The following is a 22,459-nucleotide window of genomic DNA, read 5'->3' as shown; positions in this document are numbered from 1 at the left end:
AATATAATGAGGGCACACAGCAATTGTCCATTGTGCATCCGCGGTTAGGAGTTGTGAAGGCTGAGCAGTGAGAGCCAGCGGGGCAGACTGAGCAAGGCCATGACAAGACAAGAGGAAGCCTGACAAGGGCACACACGTGGAGGTGTGAGCAGCTGGGTCCTGGGGAAGAACTGTAAGCAACTGGGGCACAGTTTGAGGTTCACTTAGAATCAAGTGATGGAAGCATCTACCTGATGTTAGTGTGAAAGACAATGGATGTTGGTGAGAGCTAAGGAGTGTTCCTGAAATACCATGACACAATAGCAGCTGCGTTTCTGTAGCAGCTCCACAGCTTGCTACCATGAAACATGGGAGTCGAGCACTAGGCTTTTGACTCAGAATTCTAGGCTCTTTATTTTTCTTTTTAACATCATTACGACTTTGTTTCTAGTTTTTCAAAATGAGTTTGTTGATTTAGTTAAGATCTCTGGGGCATAAGGTGTTAGCCACTGTCATATTCAATATGATGCATTTGTTCAGGGCAGATCTGAACTTTCTGTGTCTTCTTCAGAAGAAAGGGCTCCAGGAATGTCTCAACGGCTTGAAGAAATGTGAAGCTAAAGCAACTTTACTAAAACTTGATTCCTTTCTGGCATCATCACCAGATTCCTTGCCACCACCAATATGCTTTTTACTTCCAAACGCACCTGTAATCTCAGCCCCACTCATTGGCATATTGGTGGTTGCAGTGCCAAGCCAGTGGAATATTCTATCCAAATCTTTGGTAAAGACGCTACTTGAAAGTCCTTGTTTTGGTTCATTATTGCATGCAAAGGCCTCTTCTACATTCTTGAATTTCAAGACATAAAGAATCAGAGAAAACGTCTCTGGGTACCCAATGGATGCATCACGGGCAAGACATGTCACATTTGTCAGTTCCATATAATTTCCAGGGTGAGCCATACCCTGACCCTCATAAGCCACTGTGCCACCTTCTTTCTTCGCTTCTCCAACTATTCCAAGGAGCATGCTCACTGCCTCTTTGGTGTAGAGCGGGCCTATAGAGAACACGTAGGTTCCCTTCAGAGATCTGTGCATAGGCCTTTTTAAGTTTATTTGCAACTTTATCACAGATGCTTTCAGGTAAAAAGTGTCACTTCACATCAGTACACATCTGGCCAAAGATTTGAGGCTTTTCGCACTGTGTAATGTTGCTTTCCTGTAATGACTTCCAAATTTTAAACGTCTCATTACTATAAGACCTAGGGTAGAAAATCAAGGCTAAGCTTAATAAAAGTTCCAATTCTAGTTCTTATCTTTCTTTCTCTCTTTTTATTCCAGAGAAAAAGGATTCAGCGGGAAGAGTAGAAGAGTTATTAAAAAAAAAAAAAAGATTTCTTTTGAAATCGTATATAAGTGACTGTCCAAAGAAGTAGGGGAAAAAGTGAAACATTTATTTTAATCTGAATAGGAATTTAGTCTGCCATGAGCTTTTAAACTGACTATAAAATGAGGATTTAATGAGAAGAGAAAACTCATCTGTGGTTTTGTGAGAAGCGGATGTTGAAATCTGTTTTTGCTCTGAGGGGGCATTTCAGAGAAGCCCAAAATAATGGTATCGATGTCTTGCCATCTGTTTTCTTATTTCAGTATGACCAACCTTTTAAAAAATACTTATACTGACACAGTCATCTGTACACACTATTTTGCCCTTTGAAGTGGGCAATGAACAGTGCATAATAATTATTGCAAAATTGGACTTGAACTGTCTTGACCTTTCTGCATGTTCATTGGCCGATGGATGCTTTGTACATTGAGCATCTTCAAAGAATACCAAATGAAAGAACTGTTTTTTGAATTTTCTTTAGACGGCTCCCTATAGCTTCTGGTATGCGAGAGAGGCGGTGGAGAGAGGAGCGACTTGTTGTTACTTTCTGTGTCTGTTTTAAATGCTCCCTTGGCAGCGTCCCTGCAACCCTTTCACTTTAATGTTTTCTGTTCTTCTTTGTTTTTAATCTTCTCAAGACAACAGCTGGATTCTGCTTTTAGTGCTTACTCTTGATTCCTGTCCTGTAGAGAACCATTCTGGTGTGTGTGTGTGGTTTTTTTCCAAAGGCATGTGGTATCCTGCTTTTCCATAGTATTTAATTAAAAGTTTGGCTTTTTGGAACTTGCTGCTGGCAACTGCTAGACAATAGAGCCAGTGGATATGCTCAAGAAGTCTGACACCCTCTTTTTCCATGCAGGCTCCCCACCAAGGTTGAGTGCTTTCTACCAACTCCCTGCTTTTCGGGAGGCTTCACCTGAGATAAACTGCATATATTGATTTATAACTTACATGAACATCCCCAAAAAGGCATATTTCCTGAGTTCTTATACACACTATTTCGTGATCTCAGTTATTATTGAAATGGTTTAATTTTATGTACAGCAAATCTACTTCTAACTTGGTTCTCTGAAGCTGCCAATTCTGAATTTTATATTAACATAATTTGACCCCAAAATATATATGCTGAGGTCACCAAAGGCATTCAGAGATCAATATCTCATTTTTGTATATGGGAAAAAAAAGTTGGGGAGGGGAGAGATAAAAATAACACTTTCTCAAAAAAAAAAAAAAAGAAAAAAAGAAAAAAAAACCCAACAAGTAATTGCCCAAAGCCGTTCAGAATGATTAGCTTGTTCAGATTATGAATTTGTGGGATAAGCTATGTATTTATGACAATTAAAAAAATTAACCCACTTTTGATCAGATTTCTCACACTTTCCATTGTCTTGGTATCCTCTTTTATCACAGCTTTATTTAGGAAAATTATAGTGAAAATTGAGCCTTTTCTGGGAAATAACCCAGCAGTGAGAAAGAGATATCATTAAGACATTTTTGGAGAAATCGAAGTTTTAAACTTTTAAAAAAAAAAATCCTCCGTTTTTATGCCAGATAACTTGAACTGCTGAACTTCATACAAAACTTAATATACAATAAGAAAACAGAACCCATTGAAGCTGTCAAGATTTATTACCCTTCTTTTTGAGATATTTGATTTGAAATGTTCTTTTTGAAATAGGACAGAATGAAATTACCCAGTGAATGAAGCATTTTATGATTTGTGAGAAAAGTTATCTTAGTTTTTAATCTTTTTTTGAGATAACATAGTTTTCAGGATAAACCATTATGGCACACTGAATTATAATCTACCAATTAGAATATAACTGTGCAATTCGTGTTTAATTCTTTTACTCACATTTTATATTAGGCTTATTTCTTTGCAGATTTACAGTATTGTGAGTTTTTCATAAATAGCTATTTAAAGCTTTTCACATAATCAAAATAATATTTATAGATATTCAGAAAATGATTAATCTTAGGATTGTGGCAAAGCAAAAAACCTTACCGTATCCATTTGCCACCTCCCCCCAACAAAAATTCAAGTTTTGGTTAAGTTTCCTGAATGAGCATAGTGAAAATTAGTTTCTTTTGGAATGATCATACAATTGAAAGACTAATTTAAATTAGGAGGGCACACTGGGCTTGGCAGAGGGCATTGTGAGAAAGCAAAGCATAATTTTCTTCCAAACAAAGACAAGCTTGTTGGAGAGCATGCTTTATTGCCTGGAAATTCTATATATATGCAAAGTTGCTCATCAATTCACTGTTGGGTTTTATGTGCTTGGGTTCTTCTTTTGTTCGGGAAAATCAAATGCTGAGAAAAAGTAGGCGTAGCTCTGCATGCTGTAGGCACTGAGGAACCTACACATGCCAGTTTTCCTAGGGTGCAGTGTCCATGTGCGGGGAACTGCCTGTAGGAGGGAAGCCCAGACTTGGGCTTCATGCAGTTAAAATAAGAGCGTGTGCTTCAGCAGTGCCCACCCAGAATGTCTGGAAAATGCCTTTCCTGCATCTTTTTCTGATCCCTTTTGCTGACAGCCAGGTGGATACATTGGTTAAGTTAGGTTCACATCCTGAAGTCTGTTCAGAATTCTCTCTCTTTTTAAGGAGCTTTATTGAAACATATCTCACATACCATACAATTTGCCCACTTAAAGTGTACAACTCAATAGCTTTTAGGATGTTGTGCAACTATTACCACAACCAATTTTAGAACATTTTTATTACCCCAGAAGACAAACCACATCCTAGTTAGTGTTCTCTGGAGACCCAGATTTGGATAAATTAACTCAGTGGGAGGAAGGTGAACATTCTCTAGGCTGCTTTTATTTATTTTTTTAAAAGAACTTTATTGGGGTAACATTGGTTAATAACATTATGTAAGTTTCAGATATACAATTCTATAACACATCATCAGTATATTGCATTGTGCACTCACCACCCAAAATCTAGTCTCCTTCCGTCACCATAGATTTGACCCCCTTTATCCACTCCCCTTTCCCTCTGGTAACCAGCATACTGTTGTCTGTATCTATGAGGTTTTTTGTTTGTTTCTTTTGTTTGTTCATTTGTTGCTTTCTGTTTTATACCCTGCATATGAGTGAAATGATATGGTTCTTGTCTTTTTCTGCCTGACTTATTTCACTTAAGATGATACTCTCAAGATCTATCCATGTTGTCACAAATGACAATATTTCGTCATTTTTATGGCTGAGTAGTATTCCATTGTATATATGTACCACATCTTTATCTAATCATCCATCGAAGGACACTCAGGTTATTTCCATTTCTTGGCTGCTGTGAATAATACTGCAATGAACATAGGGGGTACATATATCTTTATAAATAAATGCTTTCAGATTTTTCAGGTAGATACCCAGAAGAGGGATTTCTAGCTCATATGGTAGCTCTATTCTTAATTTTTTGAGGAAACTCCGTACTGTTTTTCACAGTGGCTACACAAATTTACATACTCACCAGCAGTGTATGAGGGTTCTTTTTTCTCCACATCTCTTCAATACTTGTTATTTCTTGTCTTATTGATAATAGCTATTCTTACAGGTGTGAGATGGTATTTCATTGTGGTTTTGATTTGCATTTCTCTCAAAGTTGGTGAAGTTGAGCATCTTTTCATATATCTATTGGCCATCTGTATGTTTTCTTGGGAAAAGTGTTCAGGACTTCTATCCATTTTTTAATTGGATTGTTTGGTTATTTTGTTGTTGAGTTGTATGAGTTCTTTATATATTTTGGATATTAGCCCCTTATTAGAGGTATTGCTTGCAAATACCTTTTCCCATTCAGTTAGTTTCTAGGCTGTATTTAAATGGGGATTCTCATCTTTGGAATTACCTTCTCAACTCCATGTCTTCGATTCATGGATAGCAACTAGATTCAATACTCATAGTAGCACATTTATAATATTTTACAGTATTTGTGTGCAAACAACTTTCTGTCAAACTACAGCTAAGGGGCTTGGCTGGTGGCATGACAAGGTTGGGACAGGAGGTTCTAAGGAGACCAGCCTGGAGGAGAGGAACTTGTTACTTGGCAACATCAGAGGGGTAGGCCTCCAGGCTAGAACCCAGACATTTGAGCTAACTGAGCACAACTGTGGGGAGTCTGGTCTGTGACGGGGATAGCAGGAAAGCCAGCAGCCAGAAGAGGCTCCAAGGTGAGAAGAGGGATGTAGGTGCCAAGAAGATTTCCTTACAAGAGGTTGTGGGGTTGGGGGTCAAACATCAGGATGGAAGACTGTTAAAGCGGGAGACGGATCAAGAAGAGGTGGAGACATAGTAAATGTCCAAGTAGGGATGCGGTCCACACTGGAGGAGGGAGGACTGGAGCGGGCCAGGGCGGCCAGAAAGAAGTCTGTCATGGCTGCTGAATCCTGCACCCTGTGAATGAATACCACCTTCCCACACTGCGTACCACCTCACACTCAATTGCCCAGAGCACCTCCTCTTAGCTCTATCCGACTGACTCTGTCTGGTCCTTGCTTTTTTCTTTCCAACTGCTCTTCCTCCTAACCCCTACCTTTCCCTAGGCCCATTTTACTCTGTGTGCCCATGTGAACAGGCTCCTCCAGAAGGCATTCTCTCTCAGGCTGAAACCCCTCCATTGGCCAGCCCCTTTCACTCATAGGTGAGAAGAAGAGGTACTTGGGCAGGCATCTCGGCTTCTGGAGATGCAGATGGTTTGGACTAGCCCTTTTCCACTGGAGGAGAGAGCGCAGAAGGAACCAGAAGTCATCATTTAAAGGGGTTGGGGATAGATGGAGAAGGTTCAGACAAGATTTCCTTGGGTCCTGGGTTCTAGCTCCAGGTTCACTCACCTGGCTGCCTTCCTCCTGGGTTATCTCCATGTCTGTTCTTAAAGGTGGCATTTTCAGCTTGACACTTTCACAAAAGTAGGAGAATCCTTTTTGTCCAGATTAGCTGTATGTTGTGTGGGAAAGTTGTTGGCAATCTGTCCTCTCCCAGTGAGGCCTCTAAGGGATTTCTAGTAAGGCACTCCTCCACCCCCTGAAGTTTTTTCCTCCCCAGATTGTTATAACTCTCCGATGCAATGTGCTTTCATTTTTTTCTTCCAAATTTAGATGTACCTCACTATATTCAATAGATGTTATTGAAAAACTATGTATGTATATATACAACTATATGCATGCTATAAATATGTTGATTTGGACAAATATTATTTTGGGTAATATTTTGAAAACATCAGGAATTTTATTTAAATCTGCAATAATATAAGAAATACCTGTATGTTATGAATATTGGAAAACATACATTTATTTTTTATACCTTGGGTTTTCATAAACATAGCACATCTGTATTTTGTTTAGATTTTTGTGTTGACTGGTAAAAAAGTTGTTTCTCCCCTTCTAGCACTATAGAAATAATTTTTAAGAAAGCTCAAGGTAGCTATTTTCTGACCAGGAATTGACATTCGCAGTTGAGTTTCTAGATTGCCACAGAAATCTGTTTTCATGTATGATCGAATGTTAATCTGTGTAGGACAGTTAGACTCTTCAGTTTTGCCAAGATGGGACATCTGGTGTCCTTGGGCCTCAAGGCAGCGCAGTGTGGAGAATACAAGGAAGCCAGAATGCACTTCCCAGAAAACCTAGTTACAGAAGCTGTAAGGCTGAGCCCTGAGGACAGTGGCCAACAATCAAAACGACAGTGCCAGAAGAGCCCAGAAAACTCTGACTTGATCCAGGATGGCATTGAGACTAAGGGAATCTTCTGGTCTGGTTGGATGGGCCTTTGAGAAAGGGTTTGCTGACAGTGAAAGATAAAAAATCCGAACCGGGTGATTACACCTTGGTTTTGAGTCATCCGTAAAGTGTGGGCAATATTTCAGGCTATAAATAGAGATATAAGGAATAAGAGAGAAGAGGGGCGGGCAAGGGCAAGACAGGCTATGGACTGTGTTAAGGGTTGAACTGTAGTCCCATTAAGGGAATGGACACACAAGGAGTAAAAGCCGAAGCCCAGATATGGGGCCCAGGCACTTGAGGTGGGACTGGGGAACAGCTGTGGCTTTGTAGCCCTTTTTCTACCCCTACACCCCTCCTCTCAGCATGCCAGTTACCTGGACACATGGCACACAGGGGCAGCTCTGGACCTTCCCTGCTGGTGGGGACAGAGCTCCCACTCTGATAATGATTTTCTGGAGAGGCAGAGGCAGCTCGACCTACAAAATGGAGACAGAACTTGTAATTGAGCCAAGCTGGGAAAGGCAGATGTTGACAGAATAAATGTGTTAAGAGTAATCATTTAAAGTTTCAACTCTGACTCCTTTTTATTTCTTGGTAACTTTTCATTTTGATACAATTTTAAATATACTCAGAAAAGTTGCAAGAATAATATAAATAATTCTCCTAGACTCTTTACTCTCATTCTACCAATTGTTTACGTTTTGCCCTATTCGCTTTATTGGTCTTTCTCTTTTATTTTTATTTTTTTTAATCATTTGTAAATTGAGACATTGTTCTCTTTTATCCCTAAATATTAAATATTTCAGTGCGTATTTTCTTAGAACAAGGACGTTTTCTTATATAACCACAAAGCAGTTACCAAAATCGTAAATCTGGCTCCTTTAATACTAATAATATTCAAATCCTGTCCATAAGATTTTATAATTTCTGTTCTATTATTTTTGAACTGTCAGAGATTGAAATTTAATTAAAATTCTTTTTTCTTCTGACAGTGTTGAGGGAGGGAGCACACACAACACTTTTTTCTTCAAATGTATTACATGGGGAGCCTTTGCCAAGTTTACAAAAATACAGTTGGCAGTCAATGGAATTACAACATAATGGTACCAATTAGATAAAGCCATCAAAGAGATCAAAGAACTTTTCTGAGTAATATGCTTGCAAATTCGTTTGCCTTGGAATTAAATTTTTATAGAGCTATCTCATTTTCAAGAATAACACTGAAATCACCACTTGATAAGATCCACGTATATGATCTTTATCTTTTTGCCTTAAATGCATGCAAGATCTTTTGATGATGCAAATTCAATGTATTTTCCAGATTTCCTCCAATTGGGTTAAATGGGAATATAGCAAAAAAAAAAAAAAAAAAAAGTGATGTCTAACAAGAAAGCAATGGTGAAATATGTTCTCATAGCAAAAGCTATCCAAGATATATTATTAGAGAGCGATTTAAAAAGGGTGAAACGTCATATACCATGTGATCCCTTTGGTTTAGGGCCAATTGAGATTATATGTTGGTGTGTGCATAGAAACATTTTGGAAGTTACAGAAAAATGAGTGTTGGCAATGGTTAACTTGGCAGTTAAGACTAGGTAGGTAGGATAGTCAGGGGAGAGAATTACTTATTTTATTTTCTACACCTTGTAGTTTAAATGTGTTATGTGCTTTTATTTATTTTATAGTAATTAAAATTGTTATAGTAGAGTGGAAGGGTAGAGGGTGGAAGGGGAGACACACACACACACACACACACACACACACACACACACACACACACACAGAGAAGAGTAGTTAGAACAAAACCAAAAGGCAAACATTAAAGATGGTGTGACTTAGGAAGAAACAGAAATAGGCAGAATTAGGAAAAAAAAAAAGTAATATATAAAATAAATTGTTTTCTACCTTTCACTATTTATGAATGTCTGTCAATTTTTTCAGCAAGATTCATATTTAGGTCTCTTATAACTAAATTTTCACAAATGAGTATATTTTGGTGCTAATTCTGGTGGAGCAGACTGGCTGCTCTAGCCCTCTGTACTTCCTTTTAAATTGCAAAATTGATTAGTATTCATAGATTTTGATGCGTTAAATTTAGGTTTTGTTTTTATCAGCATCAACTGATCTTCATGCTTCTCCCGTCCCTTCTCTGAAAGCATGAAGCTATTCATAAAGAGCAAACAAACATCACAGAGATATTTGACTATGTACATCATATGATTTCAAATAGCTTCTTTCATCCTATCTCTAAATCATTAGATTTATTTTTGTAGATCTTCATGCATTAGGCTTATTTTTCTTTCAAGCATCAGTTTTTTTTTAAGTGGAAATGTGCCACTGGCAGAATCAGCATGAGAAGAAATCATGGTATAGAGGGAGTGGGAACCAATATTCATTGCCTGGGTTGTGAAGAGCATTACATGGGTTATCTCATTCAGTCCTTCCATCAGCCATGATGGGTACATGGTAATATTTCTGGTTTATTATTGAAGAACCTGAACCTCAGAGTGGTCAAGAAATTCTTTCACTTATTCATTCACTCAACAAATATTCGTTGAAAGTCTGCTATGTCCCAGGCCCTGTGCTAAGTTTTAGGTATGCAGTGGGAGAATGTAGATGTGGTCTCTGCCCTCTACAGAGGAGAAAGTGCAACAGAGGAGGAATGCATTGAACCAGCACACGCTCTCATACAGTACATAGCCACACATTATCTGGGCACACCGATGGCAAAGACATGATGCTGGGAGAAAGAACAACAAGATACATAAACTGGATGCTCAGGGAAGGCCACTCTGAGGAAGCCTTGTATAAGCATAGAAATTGGCTAGTCACATGGTAGGAAGCACATTCCAGGCAGCGGGAAGCTCAGTGTGCTCAAGGATCTGAAAGGGGCCAGCGGTTGGAGACAAGTGACCAGGGGAAGAGTGTGGGAACTAGGGCTGGAGGCCTAGGAGGGAGGCAGTTCATGTGAAGGCTTGCAAATCTTGTTAGCATCAGCAAAAGTTTGCAGAACTGGATGGAGCTCACATTTGCCTGTATCTTAAAGCTTGTATCCCCTCAACATTTCATCCTTGCCCTCTCTCATGCCCCACCCCCTCTGACACTCAGCACTATAGTGTTCTCTTTCATTCTGTTTTCCAAGATGGCTAAAGCACCACTTTCATTATTACCACTGCCTAGTGTTTATGCTGGGAGAAGAGGGGCCTAGTCTGTTATCTGATGATACAAAGGGGAATTAGAAAGTATGGGGCTTGAGCGAGGCCCCTAAGAATACACTGAAGGGAAAACAGTTTATATTATCTAGAGTGAAGAGATGATAGAAACCAGGAACCACTCAAAGGACTTAAGGGGTACAATATCTCACAATGAACAGAAGCTTCCAAAAACACACAGAGCTATATTATCATAATTCCCCAGATATATGCAGTAGGTATACATCTTGGAGTAGAAATAATAGAAATGATGATGCAGGGAGATGGAGAGTAGGCATAATGTATGTGGTCAGAAAAGCTGTAGAAGTTTGCAATGAATTGAAATAGAGAGTCTCCAGAAGTCAAGGAAGGTTGAACTAAGAAGTAGCCTTCTGCAGACTGTTGAGTTCCATCAACATACAAAACAAATAAAGCCAGTGCCCTTGTGTAGTTTCCATTCTAGTGTCCCATGTGTGTGAATATAGCAAGAGCTGGGGTACTGGATGCCTGCTGGGGTTACAGGGTATGATTGGTGTTAAGACGGCAGGACAGGTGAGTTATACACGGATGCTTCTAGGGGAAACTCAACCAGAGAATAACTGGAGAGATGCATAGTACCCATGGCTCCGTGGTTTCAGAGTTTGAGGGACCAAGCCAGAAACTAAAGCGATGTCTCTAAAGTGGGAAATTCAGGTATCTATTTGGGCCAGGAAAGTCTTCCTACCCCCCATCTTAGTTCCTTCGGGCTGCTACAACAGAACACCACAGACTGGGAGGCTTATAAACAACAGAAATTTATTCCCCCCAGTTCTGGAGGCCGGACATCTGAAATCAGGGTGCCAGCGAGGTCAGGCGAAGGCCCTTTTGCAGGTCCCTGATTTCTTGTATCCTCACATGGCAAAAGGAGCTAGGGTAGCTCAGTGGGGCCTCTGATAAGAGCACTGACCCCATCCAAGAGGGTTCCACCATCATGACTTAAGCGCCTCCCGAAGGCTCCTGGGGTGTTAGGATTTCAACATATCAATTCGGGGCTGAGGTGGACACATTCAGACCATAGCCACCCCTCAATCACTCCTTGATCCCCTCCTGTTCTGCCTACTACCCTTCGTGCAGCACATTGTAGAGCAAGAAAACAAAAACAACATGTTGGTAGGTTTGCTCTAATGGGATGATAGTCATGGGCTATAACTTTCTGTGAAATGATTGTTTTGAGTTTTTAAATGATTCATGCTTCTTAACTCTGTATTATTGATATTTATGCTCTTTTTTGGAATGTGTATGTTTCCATAATTTGTATTACTGATATAATAACTGGGCTTGGTCATTTTAATTCAGAATAACTATACTTAATATCCATTCATTCTTCGAAGACTGATATGGTTAAATAAAATGTCAGTCAGCTTTTTTTCTGTAAACAAGGAAGCAGTGGCTACTTTTTTTCAATGTTCACAGTCACATTTATACGTTAGACTGTAGTAAGTTCAGGCTTAGCAAAAAGAGAGGTGTGAGGATTTACTGTGCAATAACTGCTCCATAGCAAATTATTTTATGACTCTCAATTAAGTAATATTGACCTAGTGTGTATGTGTCTTGCTCTCACTTTGAGTTTTCCTAAGAGCAGCTCACGGCTAATTTGATTAATCCAATATGCAGAGTGTGCATTAACTTAAATTATAATTATTCCAGAGAGCCCCTTGAAATCTCTGAACCTTTTCGACATATTAAAAGTACAGATGTACTAAATGTGCTTCAACAAGAAATCTGAGTCTTTAATATCATTAAGTGTAGGTAGTTCAGCCTCTAGGAGTGAAGTGGCTTTAGCATCCTCTATGCTAGTCCTTCCTTCTTCCTCTTTCCCAGTTCAGGCCTTTTTGAGGGGCCACATCCAGGCCTTCTCTCGTCTTAAGGGCTTATGCCTTCCTTGTTTTCCCACATCAAAACCATTCTCTACTTGGCAGCTAGAATGATCCTTTAAAAACACCTGTATGTCCTTGTCATTTCTCCACTTAACCTGCTTCCTGTTGTGCTTGGATCCTCATCATGACCTGCAAGGCCTTACCTGTCAGGCACCTGCACTGCTCAGACGTCACCACTTTCTGTCTCCCCACCCCTCGCCCTGACTCTTCTGCCAGACTGGCCTCTTTTGTCTCTTAATGCCACTAGTTTTCCCTCCCCACCTGGAATGATGGTTCTCCCTATCCCTTGCCCCAAGCCTCTTCAGCCTCAGGTTCCATGTCATCACCCTGATTCCCAAATCTGAATTTGCTTCACTCCACACCCAGCCCCATTTTCAATGTGCCCCGTAGTTTTTCCCTTTCAAGCCCCTGGCAAAACTGCGCTGAGATAATTGTTTGTATAGTCATGTGGGAATGGCCGTCCCCCTCCTCACTAGATGCCAGGACTATAAGGACCCTGTCGTGAGGACCCCACTGTGCCTCCCTTGTCATCATGACTAAGCGAATGTGTATTTATCCTCCTGTTCCTTCAGGGTTAATCTGACTAACCTCTATTGTAAGTCAGACTGAATGAGAGCTGGCCGAGCTATTGCTCCTCTATTTCCATAGGAAATAATCACGCCCTCATCTGAGGGTGCTTTAGGGTCCTGTACCTTCACAGGCCAGTAGGAGAGAGAATTTCAAACAGGTGGCTTTTTCAGAGACTTTATCTGCTTACTTGCAGCGTCATCCCACTCAGGCTTTATTCTAGGATTCTCAGACAATTTAGGTTTGGAAAACTTCCTCCATTAGCTATAGTTGTGATTATCACATTCCTAACTACAGCTCTTGCTTGTTGGTCATGAATTAAAAATGGCCAGGAGCTGGCAAGCAGAATTTTGCCTCCATTTAGAACTATCTGTAATAGGGCCAAGGGATGTGATTAAACGTCTTTGAAGAAGTGGTGATGGAAGTTCTTTGTGCCCCATTATGCCAGCACTATAAAAATCAAGAAATAAAGAAACATTTATCTTGGCATAAGGGGTAAACCTGGTCTAGCCAGTGATCTGCTGTGAGAAAAGCAACAGATATGGCTTTAAACGGTAAACAGAAAAATTCTGCTTAAATTTCTGGTGGAAAGCATGGAGCAACCACCAAGGTGAGGGGAGCCAGGGCAAAATCCAGCTCTGTTCCAGAGCCTTGAGCCCCAGCGTAGGGCTGCTCCCACCCAGAGAAGGGGGTACCTCTCTCTAATTTGCACAAAGGCTTCATACGGCCCAGGAGCCAGAATACAAACTTTCCATTTACTACTACTGCTTTCCTTTTCCTCTTCTGTTCTTCACATATTTAAGAATTGTCTAGCTCTCTGAGATTTTAGAGCAATGTGTCATGTCCATTTTCACATCATATATTACACGTCATACAGAAGTTGTGAAAGAATTCTTGCCAAGAAACAGAGGGACCTAAACTTTACACCCCTATTCTAATCTATTCTATCTCATAATTGTGATGCTTTCACAGAAAGTATAGGCAAGCTGTTTACCATTACATCTTGTGGACTCAGCTTTAATACTTTGAGAGAACCTAGTAAAGATGTAATGAATGGGGCTTTGTGACAAGACATAGCCCCATCCCCTGGAACAGTCCTCTCTATTCTTCCCCAACCCTGGGGAAGAATAATGAGCTCTCATTAGTATGTCCCTGTTCTGAGGACACAGCCCCACCCAAATGTGTTTGCACCAATGCTGTCAATCATCCTCATGGCTTCCTGTTTTTAATGCTTTTGTAGCTCTGATATCCCAGCCTAAGGATACTATTTATGCTTTCCCTGCAACCTGATGATCTCCTAGGCCGAAGCGGGTTCCAGGGGAGACAGTTGCTGGGAAGGGGTATGACCAAAGCTCAGGTATATTCCTGGCTGCTGCTGGCTAGGCAGGAATGTGGTGACAGTTGTGTGCCATGCTGGCTTCATTAGTAGAGGCTCTTGCTGGTAGCTTGGATGGGCCTTGGCAGTGGGCAACAACTTGGAGAACATCCAGAAAAGGCCTCACAGTGTGTCAGGAAGACCTTGACCTCCAGGGTGGGGAGTCCCATCCCACTAGGACCCTTTCTTCTCTTGTAATAGAGGGTCCAGTTAGGGTTCAAGCTGCCAGCTTTCCTTCATTCTCTGCAATTCCTGCTTTGCAAACTGAGAATGGCCTTTCAGAATGTGACACATCTCTAGAAGGCCTCCTCTCACAGCAGATGCCACTCAACTTTTGTATTCTGGCTCCTGGGCCGTATGAAGCCTTTGTGCAAATTAGAGAGAGGTACCCCCTTCTCTGGGTGGGAGCAGCCCTACGCTGGGGCTCAAGGCTCTGGGACAGAGCTGGATTTTGCCCTGGCTCCCCTCACCTTGGTGGTTGCTCCATTCTTTCCACTAGCCTTCCTCACTGGTCTTGGGGAGAGCAACGAATTGACCGAGAGATGGGCCAGCTTTTAACCTCTCTACGACTGTCATCTTTTTCCTCTTCTCAGAAAATATTAGCCTAGCTGGTAGCACATCTCCACCTCAATTTAAGGACAGGCATCTGGACTCCTGGGCCTGAGGACATATTTCCTCTCCTCTACTCTAGTCCCTGCAACACTCATACTGCCTTCTCCTCTTCCCTCTGAGCCATAGGCACTGACTTTGCTTCACAAACTGGCCAACTGTCATTTACAGATTAATTTTTTTTTTAAAGAATTCTGTTAATAAAAAACAGTTCTGATGGCTAAAAGGCTTTATTTATTTCTCTTAAATTATTTCTGGACTTAGTCTCTTGTATTCTTCCTTTTTCTTCTTCCTGTTTTATTGTGTGGATATAAAAACTATTTAAGAAAGTCTATTATTTAAATTCTTATTTCTCCACAGTCCCATTTAACAGACAGGCCAGTAGATGTATTTTGGGTCCTCATATTGAAAGTGTTATCAACAGCCTCAGTAATGTGGATTTGTCATGAGAGAATGTTCATTCCTAAAGCTGAAGACTCTGTTTGGGAAATCTCATCAAATATACTGTGATAGCTTGATTAATCCTTGATTTATTATTATTATCATTAATCAGTGATGATGTATGAAGTGCCTAATATGTACTGGACACTTTTATAGGTTTTATTTCTCATCCTCCCAATGGTCCCAAAAGATGGGTGTTATTATCTCAGGTTCCTTAGCTAGGAAACTGAGGTAATAAACTTACTCAAGTTCACACAGGTAGCATGTGGTGGAATTAGAACTAAAACTCCATTCTTGTGTGATGCCAGTGTCTGCACGCTTTCCATAACATCAGAGGTTCTTGGTTTTTCCCACTGAAGTTCCCCGAATGCAGATGAAATCAATACATTATGCCTGGGATCTAGGCCCTTTGTAGCTAGACATGGCCAGCAGCAAACTCAAAATTTCTTTGAAGTCTCATGCTTTAATCTTTAAAATTTATGCAAATTTAGCTTTCTACTCCATAATATAAAAGTATAAAGATAATCCTCTAAACTACTTGACATAGAATAAAATTTAAGCTCTAGGAAAAAGTCCTGTTAACCCCTCTCACATCCCCACCTGCTCTGCTGGAGGCCACATCGGCGGGGGGGCTGCACACTTCGGTTTGAGAAGGTCAGCCTTGCACTGTGGTGCATCTCAGTTAAAATCTTACTACCTGTTTTTGATAAACTTTTCATGTGTGGAGCAACCTGTCACTTGGCCAATCCACAACCACAGAAGTCTTCCTGATAGAGAATAGAGTCCCTAATACTTCCTAGACAAATCCTAAATTGGTCTTTGCTCATTCTTCATGGAACTCTTTGAATGACCTCTTTCTGGCTGGAGGTTTAGAGACTATTTAATCTGCGGTTTGTAAACTTTTATTTTTTTAGAAGCAAATGTCATCTTTCAAATGAAATTGCTCTTAGAATTCTAATCTACAGAACAGATAAGAATGAAGACACGCTAGTTGCCATAGGGGCTGAAGGCTTTGTTTGCATGGTGCCCTGGTCTGAGGGACTTAGCGTTCTGCAGAACAAGGTTTGAAAGCCCTGGATCAGATTCAGAGCACCCATTTTATAGATGAGAAGACTGAGGTCAGAGAACTTGGAGGACATGATTGAAGTGACCCAGATAGTTAGTGACAAAACCAGGAATAGTTCCTGAGAGCAAAGCCTGCCAAACTCTTCTGAGACCCTTGAAGTCTCTTGTAGTTTTCTTGCCCTATGAATAACTGATTTCCTAACTGCACTCAGAGGCCCTGGAGTGCCAGGGAGTGAGACTGTTGAGGAGTCCTTCAACCAGAGGCACTCCATGGTGTGGATCAGGGTCTGTGGCAGTTAAAGCTCTTTCCCAGAGCATACGGTGATTTAAAAACGATTGAGTGAGGCCACTTAAGCTATTGGGGTGTCAGAGTGTGTTGGGATCCAGAGAAAGGATTTGCAGGGGGGGCATCAACCAGGGCCCCAAAGAGGATGTTGTCAAGGCACTCAGCCAGGCCACCGCACACTCCGGCAGCTGGGGTGTGGGAAGTGTGTAGAGGTGACATTGAGTAACCACCATAAACAGGTGCTGGGTCACCCCTGAAAAACTGCTGACTTAAGCTAGCCGTATGCTGTCTTTCATGTGGGGGCCTTATTAAGCTTGGCTTTGGTTCATTCCCTTTAGTTGTATTCTGTTTCTCAGAAAGCTTGAAGTGGTTTTTAAACTTCTATGAAGATGTGAACTGCTCCACAACCTAGATTTATTAATACAGTCATCTCTTATTTTTCGGTTTATCGCTTCAGTGCCAAAACGCCCTGTTATAATGTAGCCCCATCCCTGTCTGCTCTCTCCAAGCCCGTTTTGTTCTGAGGCCAGTATAATGTCATGCCGAGAAATGTGTTTAATCAGTGCTCTCTCGTGAGGAAGAAGAGTAGATGGTGTCATAAGAAGAGCCTCAGAATTGGGAAGTTATCAAAGGAAATGTCAGGAATTCAAGATAGATTGGTCCTGTGGGTATATATGAGTGATTAGTTAACTCAGAGGCAAGAAAATCATGATTTTTTAATGTTTGCGTGCAGGTGTTAGTATAGTTGCCTTGGAATGAGAACAAAAAGGATTAAAAAATAAAAGCTAGTTTCATCTTGACTAGAAGGCTCTTTTGAGAAATGATCAATGTTACATTACAAACACCATTTAAATCTACCAAATGGGCCAGATGGTTGCTCGAATATTGCATGTTGCCAGCTGCCCATTGCTACAGATGAAATCTTCTTTGCTGACGTTTGTGTAACCCACAAACACATTATAGAGTGTTGATTCTTTTGATGCTGTTTAATATTTATGTGTCATCATAATTATAAACCATAAATATACATGACACCATGCAATAAATAAAATTGCTCAGCTTTCATTCTGAAAGGGGAGGGGAGTATATTTATCACCTTAGAAGAGAGGATTCTAATATTCATTTTCCAATTTTCATAAATGCCACTCCTCTCATTGGATGCTCTAGATTGCTTTATGTTCACCAAGCCTTATCCGTTCAAAATAGCACAGACACTGGGGGCTAAAATGTATTGCTGAGCCCCAGGTTTTAAAGCTTGCCTGGACCAAAAGTCGGGGGGATAAAATTCAGGGGAATCCAAGTAGTTCTAAATGAAGCAAGACTCTTCTATGTAAAAACATACCAGAAGTTCTTTGGAGGTCACATAACGGGCAGGTGTACGATGTAAAAGCAAGTGGGTAAATGGAAGCAAATCAGCTTCTTTCAAAACAGACATTTTCTAGAGATGTATTTCTTTTTTGCTTTGAAAGAAAGCTGATTCACTGCCATTCACCTATTTATTTGTATCTGCATCTATGAAAACCAAGTGTCTTTTCCCTCTACAAAAGCCTGAACGTGTGTTTGTGGGAGTGGGAAGCAGGGCAAGAGGTGGAGGAAGGGTAAAAGCCCACACAATTCGGTTCATCAATCACAAATACATAAATGAACTTGCTGAGATCAAACCCCCTTCCTGCGTGGGAGGGACATTCAGTCTTATCCAAGAAGACCTCTTTAGAACACAGCATCTTTATTTTAGCCCACAGACCCCAGAGAGCACGTTTCGTGGCTCTATAAATACAAGACTCAGATGCTTTCTGACACCCAGCGTTTCTGCTTTTTAACATGTAAATAAATGAATGCTCCAAGTGAGTAAATATCTGTGCATTGAGTTTACAATCTTGTCTTTCAGAAATATCGACAGTACATGGCAGGACTTCTGGCTCCTCCTTATGGTGTTATGGAAACGGGTTCTAACAATGACAGTAAGTGAAAAATACGAGCATTTTGTATCAAAATTTGTCGTGTGGTGTGTGCTTTCATGTGATGAAAAATATGCCCTACACCAGCTTGACAGAATGAGTTTCCAGACTCTTGTGGATAAACAGACTTCCAGCTCACATGGGTTATTTTAAAAAATTGTTAATATAATATTATTTTGTAGTTTTAGCTGATGGAGTGAGGTATGCTTTGGTGCCAGTTGGAACTTAAGCATACTTGAAATGCGTTCTTGGAATCTCTTCATTTTGTAGTGAAATCCAGTGTTGTTTCTGTGCTCTTTTAAAGAAGGAATTCATGAACTGTTTGTTTCGATCATATCTATCTAGACACCTGAGAGCCTCACCTCTTGCTTATTTTGATGTTATTGATTAAGTTGAGAAGCAGCATGAGTCATTATTCTTCTTAAATCATGGCCTCTCTAAACTCCAAGTCTTTTATAAGAGACCAGTCTCTATCTGATCATAAAAGGAAAGAAGTTTTTCTCCATGATACTCTTCCTAGTGGGTGCCCACTAGACTCAAAGAAACCCTGTGTCCTGAGTCTGTCTGTTCATGCATGTTGGAAGCATCTGTTTAGCACTCGTTACCGTCTCTGGGAGATGCTCGTTGCATCTCTGAGACCCCTTATTTGGCTCTTGCATATTTACATGTGACAAGGTACCAAGAACTGGGGTTTTTGAAGCGGTAGCACTTTAACTAGACACACTGATGGAGCAGGCAGCACTTTCATTCCAAGCATCTTCAGAGCCTGAGGGTCACCCTTCAAATCCTCTTCCTAGCTCCTGGAGTCCTCACTTTTACTCCCAGACTTGTCATTCTCTGTAGGTGATCCTCTTCCCCACTTGACCAAGATCTTAAGTGAGCTTCCTCACTTTCCTTCCCCGCTGGTTCACAATTTCTGTGCAGCCCCTGCCCTCTCTCTCTCCCTCTGTTTTCCTTCTGTCCCAGGGGAGGAGGGCAGGTCTCTCCTCCCATTCCCTCCCCTCCCTTCCCCTCCCCTTCCCTCCCCTGTTGTTGATTTTTCTCTCCTGGCTGATCTAGAGATGACTGGCTCATGAGGAGTACCTGAGTTGAAATCCTAGCTGTGCTGTCTCCTAGCTGTGTGACCTTGGGCAAAGCACTCAGGCTCTCTGTTCCTCAGTTTCCTCACAGGATTGTTGTGAATATTGAATGAAGCAAAACATGTCAAAGTGTTTAGAAGAGTTACAAGCATGTAAGAAACACCCAAATGATGTTAGCTATTACTTCCTCACCATAGTCACTCTTTAACCCCTTAAAGTCTGGCTTCTTCCCCATACTTGCTGACTCAAACCACTCTGCAGGTTTGGTGACCAACCAATAACCAGATTCAGTCGTTACTGTTCCCCACTCTCTCTGAATTGAATAAGATTTGTCATACTCAAACTTCATTCTCCCTTGGTCCCAGGCTCCACTGCATTATCCTGGTTTTCTTGTATCTCTTTGACCATTTGTCTCTTCCTCTCATTCAAAAGTTGGGTATTACTCTTCAAACAGCCTTGGCTGTTTTTCTCTATATATACTTTCCCTTTGATTGTTGCATTCTTTCTTGCAATTGATATTAATACTTCCTGAACCAATACCTTTGATTCCTTAAAAGGGCAGCCTAGCTTTCCAAAAGACTGCTGGTTCTCTTTCCTTTCAGATGTCCTGCTGGCTTCTTAAACTCAAAATGTCAGTATCAGAACACATCCTGATTCCCACAAAACTGATCCTTCCTCCTGAAAGTTCATTTCCATTCATAACCCCACTCCTCTCCTCCCATACACCAGGCTCTAAACCGCAACCGTTTTGGAGTCCTCTTTTCTCTCACCTCTACCCACTGAGGTTAATCACTTGTCCATCCTTTGCTTCTTCCTTTGTTATGTACCCTCCACAGTCACCTGGCTGAGGGCCTCATCACTCTTCATCTGAAGGCAAAAATAACTCAACTGGCTCTGAACCATCAGTATCTCAGCCTCGCTCTACCCTACAGCTGACTTACACAGAACTTTTTTAAGTTTATTTTTTGTTGTCAAAAATTTCAGCCATACAGAATGATACAGTTAATACCCATGTTTTCATCACTTAGATTTCATTAATACTATATTTTAATATCTAAATAGGGTTTGTTAATTAACTTAATATGTTTTAAAATTAATATGTGCTATATTTTTTCTTTTAATCATATACATATATTTTACCCCAAATGCTTCAACAGGTATTTTTTAAAATAAAAACTTTTCCATGTATAACCTCAACACCATTATCATATCTAATAACTGGTATGGTTTTCTTTAATAACATCTACTACCTAGTCCATATTCAGATTTCCCCAACTGAATATCTCATGGTAGCTCATTTCTCAAACTGGAATTCAATCAAGGATCATGCCATTGCATCTGGTTTTTTATGTCTTAAATGTCTATTAATCATGAACAGTCCTTTCCCTCCTTTCTTTCTGATTATATTACTCTGATGCTCAAAAAATTTTAATCATTATACATTGCCTGCTATAGAAGATGAAATACCAAAACTGCTACTGCCTTAGCCCAACTTTCAAGTTCCTGCATGGCCCCAAATCTCCTTTTCAGCATTATTTCTCCAGAGAGACCCTAATTTCCAGCCACTCTATTATGGCGATTTATGTAACTGTGCATTTACCTTAAGCCTCCTAGAAAGTAATATCCCTGTATCATCCTCATCTGTTATACCCCTGTATTTCCTCATTCAATCAACGCTAGTCCTTTCAAATGGTTGTTGGTGAGATGGATAGATGGATGAATGGCTGGCTGGCTGGCTGGCTGGCTGGCTGGATTCATAGATGGGTGGGTGGATGGATTCAAGATGTGGTCAGAGTGCTGACATCAGACCACCCTTACTCTTTCTGGCAGATCTTGGAAATGATAGCCAACATGCCCATTAATATTCTCTGTTTGAGAGGACAACCCTTTCTGTCTCCCTGCTTTTTAGTATATGTGCTGCCGAAGCACGCACAACTGTCTCCCTGCTTTCTGCGGAGGTTTATATCCTGGTGCTATCCCAGTTTGGGAGCCAAAGTTTGGTCGGGGAATCTTCCATTCTTATCCCTCCTGTGTACTGTACTGCTGCCCATTAGGATGGGCACTCAATTCTTCTAATGCCGATATTTTAAATTATTGTAGCTCCTTATTAAACACAAAATGTCCTATTTATTCAGATTTTGGATATACTATATTTTTACATTGCAAACCACCTCACACTGCCTCAGTTGTTCGAAGCTAGGTATAAGTCACGCATAAAAACCACCCATGCTTTTCTGTCTCCTCAAGATAAGGCCACTTGTGCCCACTGTACTGGGAGCATTAAGCTCTGCTTAATTCTAGTAGGGACATTCTAGTATGGCCCTTACCGTGTCCCTTACCGTGTCCATCAGAGTCACAACTCCAAAGGAAGTGCAAAGGACCAGGACCTGCCTGTAGTGGGTGCTCATGAAATGTCTGTAAATGAATAAACAAATGGATGAATGTTTAACTTTTTTTGCTAAGAAAACTGAGACATCCCTGGAAACAGCCGTCACCTTGCTCAGATCTGACTTGAAGACAGCAGGAGTTTGCTCTGCTCCAAATGGAAGTTGTGTTCTGGAAGTTTTTATGTGCAACCTGCCCCTAGGTTTAGATCATCGGAGCTGTGTGAGGTGGTTTGAAATGTAGAAACACAAATGTGCAACTTAAGAGTTGATGTGTCTGTCTAAAATTTTGAGTGCTCTGGTGCTCAACACAGAATTAGTTACATGGCGTAAATGAATCAGGGATAAATTTTATCTCTGGGAAAGTAAAGCATATGGTAGAAAGCAAAATCAGCATGATATTTTGTTGTCTGGCACACAGCCCTGCTCCTGATTCATTGATTTATTTATGTTACAGATTCTGATAGATGCTGCTGCTTTTCTAAGCAGCATTATGTAGG

General features: G+C 40.7%; 1 protein-coding gene across 1 annotated transcript in view; it reads left to right on the top strand.

Moving 5' to 3' along the window:
• The window catches only part of RAPGEF4 (Rap guanine nucleotide exchange factor 4), a 279,699-nt gene that overhangs the window by 141,537 nt on the left and 115,703 nt on the right, over nucleotides 1-22,459 (top strand). Inside the window, exon 5 of the mRNA XM_011357435.2 lies at nucleotides 18,427-18,499. Within this exon, the coding sequence (XP_011355737.1) occupies nucleotides 18,427-18,499 (73 nt within the window). The remainder of the gene's footprint in view (nucleotides 1-18,426; nucleotides 18,500-22,459) is intronic.

This window comes from Pteropus vampyrus, unplaced genomic scaffold (assembly GCF_000151845.1).
Source record: "Pteropus vampyrus isolate Shadow unplaced genomic scaffold, Pvam_2.0 Scaffold2, whole genome shotgun sequence".
NCBI classification, from domain to species: domain Eukaryota; kingdom Metazoa; phylum Chordata; class Mammalia; order Chiroptera; family Pteropodidae; genus Pteropus; species Pteropus vampyrus.
The sequence above is the reverse complement of the archived record's forward strand: the minus strand, read 5'-3'. Positions and strand labels throughout refer to the sequence as shown.